Source organism: Ovis aries, chromosome 3, assembly GCF_016772045.2.
Source record: "Ovis aries strain OAR_USU_Benz2616 breed Rambouillet chromosome 3, ARS-UI_Ramb_v3.0, whole genome shotgun sequence".
Classification (NCBI taxonomy): Eukaryota; Metazoa; Chordata; class Mammalia; order Artiodactyla; family Bovidae; genus Ovis; species Ovis aries.
Window position 1 is genome coordinate 215470098 of NC_056056.1, and position 14914 is coordinate 215485011.

The 14914-nt window shown below is 50.9% G+C and overlaps 1 protein-coding gene across 2 annotated transcripts; it reads right to left on the bottom strand.

Annotated features, from left to right (window-relative positions):
• Nucleotides 1-2365: 2365 nt before the first annotated feature.
• ANKRD54 (ankyrin repeat domain 54) lies at nt 2366-12996 on the bottom strand. Of its 2 annotated transcripts, none has more exons than XM_027968092.3 (8): nt 12573-12996; nt 10680-10727; nt 5772-5870; nt 5014-5085; nt 4489-4536; nt 4292-4416; nt 4025-4132; nt 2366-3707 (listed from the first exon to the last, which is right to left on the bottom strand). In XM_027968092.3, exons 1-8 carry the CDS (start codon nt 12895-12897, stop codon nt 3633-3635), a joined length of 900 nt encoding a protein of 299 aa, XP_027823893.1. In that variant the 5' UTR covers nt 12898-12996; the 3' UTR covers nt 2366-3632. The 2 variants fall into 2 exon arrangements, with proteins under 2 accessions (XP_027823893.1, XP_027823894.1); XM_027968093.2 differs by having other exon boundaries at nt 5772-5865; nt 12573-12760.
• Nucleotides 12997-14914: the final 1918 nt, after the last annotated feature.

Consider the following 14914-nt stretch of genomic DNA (forward strand, 5'->3'; position numbering starts at 1 on the left):
GGGAACTAAGATCCCGCAAGCTGCATGGTGTGGCCAAAAAAAAGAAAACAAAACCCCAAGAACCCTCACAATCCAACTCAATTGTGGAGGAGGTTCAGTTCACCTGCCTATGCCCCCTCTGGGCATTCTGATGGCCTAGGACATTTAATAAACGTGCCATCTTCCCCAGCTTCCAAAGTGGGAGAACATCACCAGGCTGGCATGGGCCAGTCACAGTGACAAGGGACCACTCTGGGCCCTGGTCTGGGGCTTTGGGCAAGACTCCTTCGCTTCCCTGAGTTTGTTTCCTCAACTGTCAAGTGAACTGATCATATCTCCCTGCATGTACTGAGGCCTCAGTGTTCACTGGAGAGTTAGCATCAGGGCCTTTGGGCTCTCATTCCCTATAGCTGGAGTGAGATGGGGACTTTGCTGGATTACCCAGGTATGTATCAGTCCAGCATCCTGTCCTCCTGACCCTGGCTTGGGCTCAGCCTCTGAAGCAGTTTGGGGATCTGGTGGGAGGGGTCTTTTCCCCGGAGCTCAATCCGGTCTTAGCCCGGATTGCTCTGGGTAAGGACGCATATGACCTTGAGGGTGGAGGTGAGTCTGCGTCACCTGCTTTCTGTCGCCAGGGCAAATCTTCTGACCTCTGTGCAGGATCTCTGTGGCCTGGTCTCACCTCCCTCTCTGGCCAGCCCCTCACGCTCCTGGGCCCCACGTTTCCCATGCCATCTCCTGGCCCCACAGTCAGCCTGTGTCCATCTGTCTGCCAGGCCTGGCTCTTGCTGCTCCCAGCTCTCTGACCACTTCAGAAGGCCTATAATAGTATGGGCAGCCACCAAAGATGGGCAAAGACCACTCCAGACCCAGCTCAGTCCCATGACTCCGCCCCGTCCTCTCTTCCCTTGGTGGCCAGGTGCAGGCCTCGCACACTAGGCACACTGCACCACGTGCTCAGCGAGGAAAGGGCCCGCCCCTCCCCACATGGGGAGAGAGACTTACTCAGTAAGGTCCATGGGTGTCTACTGTGTCTTACGAACACTGGGGAGATTGGCACTTTGGGAATCTTGGCAGAGATTCCTGGGCTGGGCTGGGTCACATGCTGCTATCTGACCTCAAGCAAGTTACTCTCTCTCTGAGCCTCAATCTTGTGCATCTATAATATAGTGAGCAAGGGCACTGGCTACCCTTTGACTGCAAACACTAAATCAAAGGGCTTGTATAATGGGCCTGCTGGCACGTAGCAGGAGCTCAACAAATGTTGTGGCCCTCAGTTTTAGGAAACTGCTTCTGAGAAGACTCGGACTTCAGGCGTGGTGGAAGCATGAGCTTTGGGGATGAGTCCAGGTTCTAGCCCAGCTGCCCCATTGGGTCACTCTGGCAAACCTGCCTTTTCTTACCCATCCAAAGCAGCAGGAAAGCCAGCTGTCTCACAGGATGGCTGTAAGAACCCATGAATACCCTTCTCCAAGCATCACCACCATCTGCGTGGCAGGGATTTTGTTTTCTTCCCCTGCTGTGCTCCCACCTGGAACCCTGGTGAGTGTAAAGCAAGTGCCCGAGAGGTACTTCCAATGTGAATGAAATGGGAAGTAGAGAAAAGGACCCTACCCAGAAGGTGAAATCAGCAGACGTGGATTTTTTCCTTCCTGCCACCACCGTGCTCCCCACTGCTTCCCCCACAAACGCAGTTAATTCCTGGAGCAGTTAGTGAGAGAGCTGACTCCTGTGTGGGCAACCTGTCGGGTTCTCCATCTCGCCCTGCCCAGCCCAGCCCACTCAGGGCCCACGTGAGTGTTTGCTCTTTTTTTAAATGTTTACTTATTCATTCGGCTGTGGCATGCAGGATAACACCGCATCCTCTGCCCTCCTCTCTCCCCAACCCTGGCAACCCAATGGGGCTTGCAGCTTCCCTTCTCCCAGGGCCCAGGAGGCAGTCCCCGGCCTGAATCTCACCCCCTGCCTCCCCAGAGGTCCTTTCTTCTTTAGGGTCTGGGGAACAGCTAGGTCCCATGAGTTCAATTCAGATCTGATCAAGCTGGGATTTGGGAGACAAACTCCCCTCCTCCTGAAAAGCAGCCAGGACTCAAGTCTGGTGAGAGGGAAAGTAGGGCAGAGCCAGAGCAGAACCGGGACTGATAATTTGGGAAAAGTCTATCTTAACTCTGTAGTCAAATGTTTCTGAGAGACAGCTGGGTCTCGCAAGCCTTCCCTTCAGGCTTCCCCGCTGTGGCAGATCCCTGCCAGAAGAGGGCGCTGCCTTCTGCATCTCTGAGCCCCAAGGGGAATGTTGGCTTCTGCCAGAGTAGAAGTTGTGTGTTTTTGAGCCTTCACCAGAGTATTAGTTTCCCTTCACTACTGCAACAAATTACCACAAATCTAGTAGCTTAAAACAACACAAATTTATTCTCTTACAGTTCTGGCAGTCAGAATTTGAAACCTGTCTCTGAGCTAAAATCAAGGTGTCAGCAGGTTGGTTCCTTCTGGAAGTTATGAAGGAAGAATCCATTTCCTTGCCTTATTATTATTTTTTTTTAATTTATTTTTTGGCTGCACTGGGTCTTCACTGCTGTGCACAGGCTTCAGTAGTTGCGGCACGCAGGCTTAGTTACCTGGAGGCAAGTGGGATTTTCCCAGACCAGGGATCAAACCTGTGTCCCTCGCACAGGCAGGTGGATTCTTAACCACTGGCCCACCAGGGAAGCCCTCCTTGTCTTTTCCAGCTACTGGAGGCCGCCTCATTCCTTGCCTTGTGACCCCTGCCTTGTGCTACTCGTTTCTTGATTTGGTCACCCTGTCCCCTACGTCCTCTCTGAGCTCCTGCTTCCTTCTAATAAGGATCCATGTGATTACATCAGGCTTGCCTGGATAATCCAGGATAATTGCCCTGTCTAAAGACCTTAGCTTAATGACATCTGAAAGTCCCTTTCATCATATAAGATGGTGTTCACTGGTTCCTGGGACTAGAACGTGGCCATCTTGAGGACCTCTCCTCGCCTACTACAACTAGGCTGCAGAAAGGTTACTCCCTCCCGGTGTTTCAGTGATTGGGGAAAAAAGGGCCAGGGATTTTCTGCTTTGGGTTCAGCAAGGTCCTCCCTAACCTTGTATTTCTAAGGTCTAGGCTTCACCACCCCCCTGGCCCCTTCCAAACCAAACAAAGTAGCTGCCATGTCTCCTTGCAAGTCTGGTGACAAGCCTGATCTAAGTGCTGGTGAGAGGTGCAGGGCCAGCCAAGAAGCCCCCTAGGCCAGAGGGTGCCTGCCCTAAGCCCACCCGGCTGGCTGCAACAAGCCCACGGCCGGGAGGGGACTCAGAGGAGGGTCTGGGGCCTGCTGAGGGCACCAGGGAGGCTGTGGGATGAGCGAGGCCTGTGAGGAGAGCGCGTGTCAAGTCAGCCAGGGCAGAGGCATGGCTGTGCTGCTGCGGGAGCCAAAGGAAGAAGCTGGGGGCTGTGGTCTCGGCCCATGGACACGACAGACTGCGGCTGTGAGTGGCGCTGAGGTCAGTGAGAGAACGCCTCTGCCTCCCAGCAGCTGGGATGAGGCCTCGGCAGACGGGGTCCCAGGTGCCAGGCCTTTTCTTTGTAGCAAGAGGGCAGCGGGCGGGGCGGGGCGGGCAGCAGGAGGGACGGCAGGGAGCGGCTCTCGCTACCTCTTCTCCATGTTCTGCATCTGCAAGCTGAGGGAGGTGAAGCTGGCCAGCAGGTCGGTCACTTCGTCCACCTGCGGGAGGAAACCAAGGCTCTGTGGTGGGGTGCCCCGGGTCTCCCCCGACAGCACCACAGGTGCAGAGGCAGGCACTGTCTCTTCTCACAGGGCCTGTGAGGGCTTCACCCTGGACTATGGAGCAGCTGTCCAAGGGTGAATCCTCGCTGCCCCAGAGAGAAGGACTCAGGCTGCTTCCAAGGAGGTGGACAGAGGCTTTGAGGCCCACAGACGACGGCAACCAGCAGCCATGCCTCTCTCTCCAGCCTCAGAGTGGCGACCAGCTCACCCTGAAGCTCCTGCCAGGCTGGGGTTTGGACCGCAGCCGCGCTCACCTGCTCGCGGGTGCTCGTCATCTGGAGGCGGGTGCAGAGGTCATCTAGCCGCTCCCGCTGCTCATGCCGCCCTAGGCGCTCCAGGTACTCCCTCAGCATCTGGATGATCTGAAACCAGAGGGCAGGCTGAGGCTGTGCCCACAGGCACAGAGCAGCCAGAGGCTGCTGCCCAGGGGTGCGCTGGACCAGGTGTCAGCTGGGGTCCACATGAACCATGAATGAAGTCACCTGCTCAGTGCTGCAGGCTCAGCCGAGTGGGGCGCTCACCTGCTTCACCTCCAGCCGCACAGCATCCAGGCATTGCGAGTGGCCTTCCTGCAGGATGTTGAGCTTGGACTTAGCCAGGTGCAGGGGTGTGCGGCCTGCTCGGTCCAGGGCGTCCACCCGGGCCCCTGGGGGGACAGGCAGCGGTGAGCATGCTGAGCAGGGGGAGGAGGAGGAAGGACGGGGAGGGGAGCACTCACCTCCTCGCAGCAGCGTGGTGATGACGGGGGCGTGGTTGGTGCAGGCCGCTGAGGAAGGAGAACAGGGACTGAGAGCTCAGGACCGCAGGGGGCTTGGCCCTGGGTGCCCGCGGGAGGGAGCAGGACTGTGTCTCTCAGGGTTCCGGTGCCAGATCAAGCCCCAAGAGGCATCACTGAGGCAGCAACTGGGGGGATTCAGCGATCAAACCCAACTCCCTCCCTACACAGCTGGGGAAACTGAGGCTGGGAGGTGGGACCCGCCTCGCCACAAGCCATGGTGAGAGTTGGCCACAGGGCAGGAACCTCCCCTGGCAGAGCTGCTGAGCCAGTTCAGGTTGTGAAATCAGCCCTGCTTGGGGCACAGTCGACCAATAGTGGATGGGGTCAGCCACGGACACAGCCCAAGGGGAGTGTGGCCCTGGGGACTCAGGCTTTCCCCAGGGGACAGGAGAGCCTGCTGGGGGCCTGCAGGACGCCGGGCTCTCCATCAAAGGAGCCTGTCTTGGCAGCTTGCCAGGCACTCACCCAGGTGCAGTGGCGTGTTCCCCAGCCCATCTCGCTGGTTGGGGTCGGCTCCGTGGTCCAGAAGCAGCTGCACTGGAAACAGGAAAGCCCCAGAGGAGCCGCTGGGGGCGTCTACTGACAGCATCCTAGCCTCCACCCCTCTACGGAACACTGAGAGCCAGTACACTGCCCTGTGCAGCTTCACTCCCTTGCCCACTCGTGAGGCCTGTGTGCATGACGCTGGGCACTGTGAACTAAGGCTTCTGGGAGGGTCCCTGAGCCCGTGCAGGTATTATGGGACTGAGATTTTAGGGTTAAAGAAAGTTCTCCCAACAGCTGTGGCTGCTAGTGAAGGTTCTTAAGGGGCATAAGACAGAATGCTGGGCACTGAAAAGATTCTATATTTTGATCCAGGAGGTGGACACAGCAGTGTATGTATACAGAGACTTCACTGTTTGCCAGTTATACCACATCCTAAAAAGACCTCTGGGGGGAAAAAAAAATTGGGTTTGGGGGCGGGCTGTCCCACTGCTGCCCTTAGCACTGAGTAAATGTTGCCTGCATGTCTGGAAGGTCCGGTCCAACCTTGGGGTCGATCTCGTTCTTTCCCCAGGTGAGCCCCACCTTAGCCTGGCAGTGCCAGTTCCACAGGCCAGAGGCGTGGGAGGGCCCAGCCTTCCTCAGCTCCAGCAGCCCCCCACCCTCTGTGTGCTGTTCCCCAGTGCCTCTGGGGGGAGAATACTCGCCCAGCCCCTCTCCCCTACCTCCCCAGGACTCACCAATCTGGTCGTTGCCATTGCAGGAGGCAAAGTGCAGGGCAGTGCGGCCCTTGTCGTCAGCTGCACAGGGGTCTGCGCCATCCTCCAGGAGCTGCTGCACTGGCACCGCCAAGGCAGAGGGAGCAAGCAGGGAGAGTGGCGGCTTAGCCAAGCTGCAGCCCTGGGGGTGGGCAAGGGTGCTTAGGGCCCCTTCCAGCAAGGCATCCATAATGTGTGGGAGAGCTAGTCCCTCCAGGATGCAGCCCCCCCTGGGGGACTTGTTCTCCTGAGGGCACAACTGAGCACCACGGGTGCTGGGTGCTCAAGTATGTGTCTTGGGACAGAGCATCACAGAAGGATCTCGGCCCTCAGGGTCAGGAATTCTGGAGTCATGGAAATCCCCAGTACTGATTTTGGTCCTGCCCCTTTACCTGAGTCTGGCTACACATCCATCCAACTGGGACACGTCTGTGGGCTGACACTCACTTAGCTCCCATGAGGCAGCCCTTTAGAGTGGACAGAGCCTGGGCTCTGCCATGCAGTCCAAGTCCTAGACTGAGCTGAGCAAAAAGGAAAGGAGTTCATTGCCAACAGCGTGCAGCAGTGGGAAAAGCTGGGCTGGGACCAGGAAGGCCAAGATTTGGGCCCCCATTCACCAGCAAATGGGAGTAATTTCTGCCCAGTCAACTTCTAGAGCTGCCATGATGAGAATAATGGATATGAAAGTCCTTTTCTGAAAAGTCTGGAGCCATTATAAAATGTGAGGCATTATGTATTGCGTGCCCATGTCCAAACTGAAATGTAGAAATTGCTGCCAAACATCATTTTAGAGCAAGCAGTGAAATGCCCTAGCAATCCCCCAGCGAACCTCTCAAGGACCCGAGTCCTTCCAGGCGAAGCCCAGATAATCTCCTGCTCCATGGATCTCTCCCGTCTCCTTAAGGTGAATGAGCCCCCTGACCCCCACGTCTCTGTAGCGCCCTTGTCATCCTGCTACTCTCACAATAACACGCTGAGCTCTTTCAGAGCAACTGCCTGTACACCAAGGGCCAACCAGGCATCAGGCGCCTGCCTGCCATCAAACACTCAGCATGGCACCATGTCCGTGCTACAGGCTAGGAGACAGACTCCAGACCAAGCCGACAGGAGGGCTGGGATAGGAACCCAGGTTTCTCCTGCTCAAGGACTTTCACCTCTCCCACTAAACACACGACTTCCCTTTCCTTGGGTTTTTTGTTTGTTTTTAGAAATGGTGTCACTTTATACTCTTCTTCTCCAGCTATACTGTAGGTTTTTATTTTGTTTCTTAATATCCTGGACGGAGATATGACTTGACCTGTTCCACAAATGTTGCCAACTGACTGGATAAATGAATGAATGGTTTGGGAATGAATGAATGGGAAAGGTTTATAAGAGTGGAGAAGAAGGAAGAGCTTCAGGTCACCTCGGTGTTCATCAGTGCAGCCAGCAAAAGAGAGCCAGCATCCCCGAGATAAAGTAAATGGTTCTATTTTTGTGATCTGTACAGCTAACAGTCTTTTTGGAAAGCACTTTAGCAACACCTATCAGAAGCCATCAAGATACACGTATCCTTTGATGTAGAAACCCCATTCCTAGGAACTTATCTTCATAGTGACACACCAGTGTGCAAATATGCGACTGAGTAACTCTTGCTTTGGCCCTTTGAAGGCATAGTGTGCATCCATTACAAACTGTGGTTTTAGCTGTGGAATGGAATTACAAGGTAATTTCTGCTTTTTACAACCTTTACAAAAATTGTACAGCTATGTATTTATTCTATAAATAGGAAAAATGACACTTCTGTTTTGAAAAACAAATGGTTATGAAGACTATGGGAAATGTTTATGATACATAAAGCATTAAGCAGGCTGTAAAACTGTGTATACAGCATAGTCTACAAGCTCAAGAAAATTCCTCTGCACAGGAAAAAGGACAGGAAGGATATTCACCAAAATATTAACAAAGATTAGCTTCTTTGCTGACATCAAAAATGTTTTTCTTGTATATTTTTCTAATGTTTAAAACATTTTAAACGCATATATCATTTTCACATTTAAAATCTTTTCAGTGGGACTTCCCTGGAAGTTCAGTGGCTAAGACTCTGAGCTCCCAACAGAGGGTGCCCAGGTTCGCTCCCTGGTCAGGGACCTAGATTTCACATGCTGTAACCAAGAGTTAACACGCCACAACTAAGACATCCTGCAGCTAAAGATCCCCATCCTGCAACTAAGACCTGGTGCAGCCAAAAAAACAATCTTTCAAATGATTGTGAGTTCACAGAAAGGTACTTACAATTTAACCATAGGAGGGTAGAAATGTTACATGCACTATAATTGCTAACCTACACCAAAAGACCCAACAAACATGAAGCAAGAAAACAGAATGCTAACCATACAGTAAAAAGGAGTGAAAAAGCTGAACTACAGCCAGTTTCGCTATCAGAGTCCTGCAAGAGCCTGGTAAATCTAACAGCCATGAGCTACTTAGATTTGAAGATGGGTGTGTCACAGACTCTGAATGGAAAATTACAGCATTTCCACCAAAATAATAAAACCACCATGTGGACACCTGATTCAACATAAGCTAGACACAGGCTAATGATTGTGAAAGCTGATAAACATCTTTTACTGTTGTGAAAAAGAACAGATAAGCTAGACTCACAGGCATAGAGAACCAACCAGTGGTTACCACTGGGAAGAGGTGAGGCAGTATAGCGGTGGGGAAGTAACTATTAGGGGCAAACTACTAGGTATAAAACAAGCTACAAGGATATATTATACAACAGGGGGAATATAGCCAATATTTTGTAACAACTATAAATGAAGTATAACCTGTAAAACTTGTGACTCACTATACTGTAAACTTGTAACTTACATAATGTTGTACATCAACTATACTTGGATTTAAAAGAGAGTGTAAGTAAACCTATTAAAAAAAGGTAAACTAGACTTTCTGTGGAAGGGAAACATAATTAAAATATTCTCTGGCCACACACTGCTGCTGCTGCTGCTAAGTCGCTTCAGTCGTGTCCAACTCTGTGCGACCCCATAGACGGCAGCCCATCAGGCTCCCTTGTCCCCGATATTCTCCAGGCAAGAACACTGGAGTGGGTAGCCATTTCCTTCTCTAATGCGGGAAAGTGAAAAGGGAAAGTGAAGACACTCAGTCGTATCCGACTCTTAGCGATCCCATGGACCGCAGCCTACCAGGCTCCTCCATCCATGGGATTTTCCAGGCAAGAGTACTGGAGTGGGGTGCCAAGGCCACACACTAGAGGTATTTAAAAGAGAATATATCATTTTTCCTTGAAAAGTCATATTGGTTACTACCCAAATATTCCACAATATTAAAGTTCATGGAAGAGATGAAATTGGAGAACACTGAAAACCCCTCCAGTTTCTAGGCCTGCTCACTATGATCTGCCAGGGATAAGTGACCCACTCAAGAAAACACCCTCCTGAGGGGAACAACCTCCTCTCCACGGCCCTTTATCCACACTTACATTTTATCTGTTGACCACAGCATCGCACTCTCAAAATAGAATAATGGCCACGTGAGATAGGCAGAATCACAACGCCCAAAGATGCCTATGGCTAAATAGCCAGAATTTATGGATAGGCTACCTTACATGGCAAAAGGGACCTCGCAGACAGGATTAAGGTTAGCGACCTCTAGCTAAATTATTGGAGAAGGCGATGGCACCCTTGCCTGGAAAATCCCATATACAGAGGAGCCTGGTGGGCTGCAGTCCGTGGGGTTGAGAAGAGTCAGACACGACTGAGCGACTTCACTTTCACTTTTCACTTTCATGCACTGGAGAAGGAAATGGCAACCCACTCCAGTGTTCCTGCCTGGAGAATCCCAGGGACGGGGGAGCCTGGTGGGCTGCCGTCTATGGGGTCGCACAGAGTTGGACACGACTGAGGCGACTCAGCAGCAGCTAGATTATGCTGGAGTTTGCAGGCCCAATCTAACACAGGAGTCTTTAACATCAGAGAACCTTCTCCCATTGGTAGAACCAGTGTGCAGACTCAGTCTACTATCGCTGGCTCTGAAGATGAAGGGAGAGGACTACGAGCCAAGGAATGTGGGCAACCTCAGGAGCTGGGAAAGGCAGGGAAACAGATTCTTCCTGGAGCCTCCAGCAAGAAATACAGCCCCACTGACACTCTGATTTCAGCCTGATGAGACCTAAGCTGGACTTCTGACCTTCATAGTTGTATGATGACAAACTGGGGCTGTTTTACACAAGTATATCTGTGGTAATTTGTTACAGCAGTTACAGAAAACCAATATACCACTTTTCCCTGATTCACAGAACGAATTAAGTCAGTGGATAAAATTAAATCTTTTTTTTTTCCTATAACTTGTCTTGTACCTTTGATGCTGCTACTGCCCTGTCAGCTAGTAAAGGATGAAGAGCAACAACAACAACAAAAAAACAGAGCCGTGTCCTGCTAGGAGCCCCACCCCTGCCTTTCAGATGTTCTGTCAACTGAAGTTTGAGAACCACGAACCCCACTACCACCAAGCCTCAGGGGAGCAGCTGAAGGGTTCTATGCAGATGGTGGCTCTCCTGCGGTTCAAGTTGACGACTCATTCCTTTTAGCCAGAAGTTCCCAAAAACTCCTACTCTGCAGCTGGGTGCCAGGGATACAAAAGCTCCCGCCGTGAGGGGGCTCACAGGGTAATAAACACTCTGACATCAGGAAGGAGTGGCAGGCAAGCATGGGAAGAGTAAGCATCTGAACGAGACTTGTCATCTGTAAGGTGACAGCAGTTATACAATAGATACAGTGGTCCCAGGGCTGAGCTGGCAGAATTCAGGCGCTGTCTTCCCAGGTACTGGTTACATGGACTTTTCCTTCCCTAACCAGACCATGGAGCGGACTCACTCTGCACACTCACCTGTTTCCACATCGTTGGCATTGGCTGAGTCCCTCAGCCTTTTCAGAGCTGTGAAGACAATAAGAGTGCCAGTTAAAAAAACAAACAAAAAAAAAACCCCAGCAACGGCCATGATGAAGCAGAAAGTAATGGCTTCCTGGGAACTTCTTGGCAGTCTAGTGGTTAAGGACCCATGCACTTCCACTGCTGGGGTCACGAGTTTGATCCCTGGTTGGGGAACTAAGATCCCGCGTGTCGCACAGCACTGCCAAATGGAAAAAAAAAAAAAAAAAAAGCATCTAAAAGGAAAGAGAGGTGCCAGGATACAACCAGGAGAAACCTGAAATGTGGCACAGCTCATGCAAAAGTCACATTTTGTAGCAAATCCTCCAAGGCCTTTGCAGCCAGATCTTGGCTCTGCCACTTGGTGACCTTGAACAAGTTAGTTAAGCCCCTGGGCTTCAGATCTATCAAGAACAAACAAGGTTGAGCTCTGTCCTGACAGTCCTGAGTTGTTGCAAAAATCAAATGAGATGATTTACAAAGCTCTTTGTGAGCTGATTACACATATAATCTTATATTCTCCTTCAAAACAGGCCTCTCCTAAATGGCATATTTAAATCTGATAATTCCCACACAGAAACTTTTTTCTCCACAATGACACTACCTCTATATTAGAGGGTAATAGAAAGCAATACTTTTATCATCAGAGAAATGGACAAAAATTACAACTCAGATATATAATGATTCCTTACATTCATATAGCACTTTCAAATTCTCAATCCTCATAACACCACTAAGATGAGTAGGTCCTAGAGGGAATCTAAAAGTCTCCATTCTTAAGTCTTTCAGGGTGTTGGTTTCCACGGCATCCATAAAATGTAAAAGACAATATGGAAGAAGTATCAGAGCAGGAGTTCTAATACCAGCACAACCAATTTCTACTGATGTGACTTAGAGCAAGACAATTTCTCCAAGCCTCAGTTTCATCTTCAGTAAAGTGGGAACGGGTATCTGGATCTTGATGAGTTATTATGAGGATCAAAAACCGTCACAGGGCTTCCCTGGTGGTCTAATGGTTAAGAATCTGCCTGCCAATACAGGGGACACGGGTTTGATCCCTGGTCCAGGAAGATCCCACATGCCTCTGAGCAACTAAGCTCATGCGCCACAACTATTGAACCTAAGTTCTAGAGCCCAGAAGCTGCAGTTACTGAAGCCTGTGTACCTAGAGCCCGTGCTCTGCAACAAGGGAAGCCACGGCGATGAGAAGCCTGGGAACCGGCAGCAAGGAACAGCCCCCACTCACCGTAACTAGAGAAAGCCTGCGCTCAGCAAAGACGGCCCAGCAGAGCCAAAAATAAATAAATAAATCTTAAAAAGAAAAGAAAATGACCACATTGTCACCCAACAGTGTCTGGCACACGTTGAAGGCCAAATATTGACTATACATTCCCTACTTTACCTAACTCTTGTCAACATTCCTGTAAAGCATACCATTCCCATTTTACAGATAAGAAAACTGCAACTGAAAGGATCTGTAGTTTGCCTAAGGCCACCATGAGCTAGAAAAGTCCAACCCAGGTCTGTCCATTTAAAGAAGCTGGTACGACTTGGCTCTGATACGAAAATATTCTCCACTACCCCATGTATTATCTACACCTGGGGCGAGGAATCCGTTTCTACTCAGCAACTACCCAATGTGAAAAGCCTCCGGGACTGTTTCTGAGCAGGAAGACTATTTTTTTCTTTTTTTTACACTCATGATTCTTAGCAGTCATACGACTACTATTCCTACTGGAAGGAGACTCAGGGGTCACTCCAGGTCCGTAGCGCAGATGTCGGAGGACTCCATCCTGAGCCGGCTGGGGAGATCAGCCGAGGGCCAGCCCCGCCTCCCGCCGCGCTCCTCACCGTGCACCTCCTTGCCAGTGGGCCCGAGCCGGCGGTGGGGCCTGGCGGCGCGCCTCAGCCTGCTCGCGGGGATTTTACAGCGCAGCTCATCGCGGGGCTCCGTGTCCTGCTGCCACAGGACGTGCAGGTAGCGCAGCGGGGACTGGGCCCCGCCGGACGCCCGGCCCGGGAGGCCCGCGCCGCCGCCCAGCGCAGACCCAAAGTCGGCGAAGGAGAAGAGGCCCTCGGGACCCGTCAGCGGCTCGGGCGCCACCGCGCACTCGCCGTCGGAGCTCGAGCGGCCCGAGCGCGACTCGTCGTCCGCGCCTCCGGCGGCGGCTGCCATGGCAACGGCTCCGCGCGGGCCTGGCCGCCGGCGGAGCCTCGTGCCTGGCGGACCAACGGACCCGCTTCCCTCCGCCCTAAAGGCTCGCTGTCAGCGGACGAGCTGGCGGGCCGGGCCTGCAACCACGGCAACCGGGTGGGGGGGCGGGCTCGGGGAGCGGGCGAGCGAGCGGGGCAGTTCCGGACCAATGAAAACCCTACCAGCCGCAATAGACTTGGTTTCCGGCAGTGTGACTGATGGGTATAAGAACCAATCACAAATTTGAGCTGCCCAATCCCCTCGCCGTACGTCCTTACCGGAGCCAATAAAATAGCTGAGTTTAAGACTTTTTTTTTTCTTATTTCTCCCGTCGGAGCAAAGAAAAGATAACGGGCAGATGCCCTAGCCAATCACGTTAAGATGATTTGCAGCCAATCACAAAGAAAAGTGAAGAAGCCGGAGAAAAGGAGAGGAAGAAAATGTTTAAATCAATGAACGTAAAAAAAACAAAGAACTTCCTACAAATACACAGTGTTAAGTAGGAAACGAGAATACGTTAAAATGTGGGGCTAGCAACACGAACCGTGTAGTAATAGCTTTTAAAGGCGACAAATTCCGTTCGTTCTCTCCGTAACCCTGGCGTTGATCACTAATTTACAAAGAAACGAATTCTGTAATTCAAGGACTTTCCTGCGGCTCAGACGTTAAAGAATATGCCTGCTATATAGGAGACCCGGGTTCGATCCCTGGATCGGGAAGATCCCCTGGAGAAGGAAATGGCAACCTACTCCAATATTCTTGCTTGGAAAACCCCATGGACAGATGAGTCTGGCGGGTTCCAGTCCATAGGGTCGCGAAGAGTCAGACACGACTGAGCGACTAACACTGTAACTCAACATCATTACACGAGAGTGATCAACATTTGAGTCCGAGAGGCAATCACTGAGCCAGCAAATTCTCTGTGCTAAGTCCCGGACACAGAATCAGACTGAGTACGCTCTGAGAGGCTCACGTCGGATGGGAGAAGTCAGAGCCGGAAACAAGGAAGTGTTCCGCAAACCGCTAACGGTGAGCTTAGCGACCTCTCCCAGGTACGAGGGGCTGAAACCAGAGAGATAACGGACTTGTTCACGGATGCCCAGCTCTCTTGAGAGGAAGACTGTCCCGGCAAAAGTTGTTCCTTGTTATTCAGCGCAGTGAAAATGTAATCTTTTTCTGACAGTTGAAAAGCACTTTCAGATTTTGCAGTGTTCTCAGAACACCACTGTAAAGTTTATCATTGTAACATATGGAGAAAAATGTTTCTTCTTCTTCTTCTTCTCCTCTGCCCATGAAGGAGAAGGGCATATGTCAACTTCATTTGTATCTAGAAAGAAACATTGAATGGGTACCATTTACTAACTGCTTAATATATATTATGCCATTTAGTTCTCCTTCACAAGAGCCTTAGCAGGTAGATATTATTATACTGACTTAGCAGAATAGGAAACTGTAGTCTTGAAATGTCATATGAATCAACCAAGTGTATGAGACTAAAAAGTTGGAGGACTGGGATTTGAACATAGAAAATCCTCTCTTTCCATCACACTGCTCTCTTTAATAAAGAGCCTACTGGAAACCTGCCTCCAGAGAATATAAGTGACTTCTGGGTGTTTATACCTCACTTCTGCCAAGTGTACGCTGAATTAACTTTATTACTCATTCCTCAACTTTTTCCGTGTAATAACCTCCAAAATAATCTTCATCCCTCCAGTCTCTCTTTGAAGAATCAAGGTGTCTAAAACACAATTCTCTTCATCTCCTACTAGTGGGTCTGGTCTTCAAGCCATCTGGTCTCCTAAGATGTTTGCATTGTCAGAAATCTTTTAATTTAAACAGGATCCCTAAACATCTAGAGGTTGCTGTTACTTCTAAATTTTAAGTCAGCTCTGTTGAAGTGCATAGCCCAACCCTTTGTGTACTGCAAGAACCACTTGTTATTTAGGATTGGAAGAATGGGATGTGGGTTTGGATGTGGACCCAGTTAGCCTAACCAGCT

Bases quoted from the DNA above. Each gene is read 5' to 3' on its own strand.
- ANKRD54 (XM_027968092.3), bottom strand. From the start codon at position 12,897: ATGGCAGCCGCCGCCGGAGGCGCGGACGACGAGTCGCGCTCGGGCCGC. The intron at 5,871-10,679 runs GTGAGTGTGCAG...TGGCGGTGCCAG, and splicing joins TGCCAACGATGTGGAAACAG to TGCAGCAGCTCCTGGAGGAT. The intron at 5,086-5,771 runs GTGAGTCCTGGG...TCCTGTTTCCAG, and splicing joins CAATGGCAACGACCAGATTG to TGCAGCTGCTTCTGGACCAC.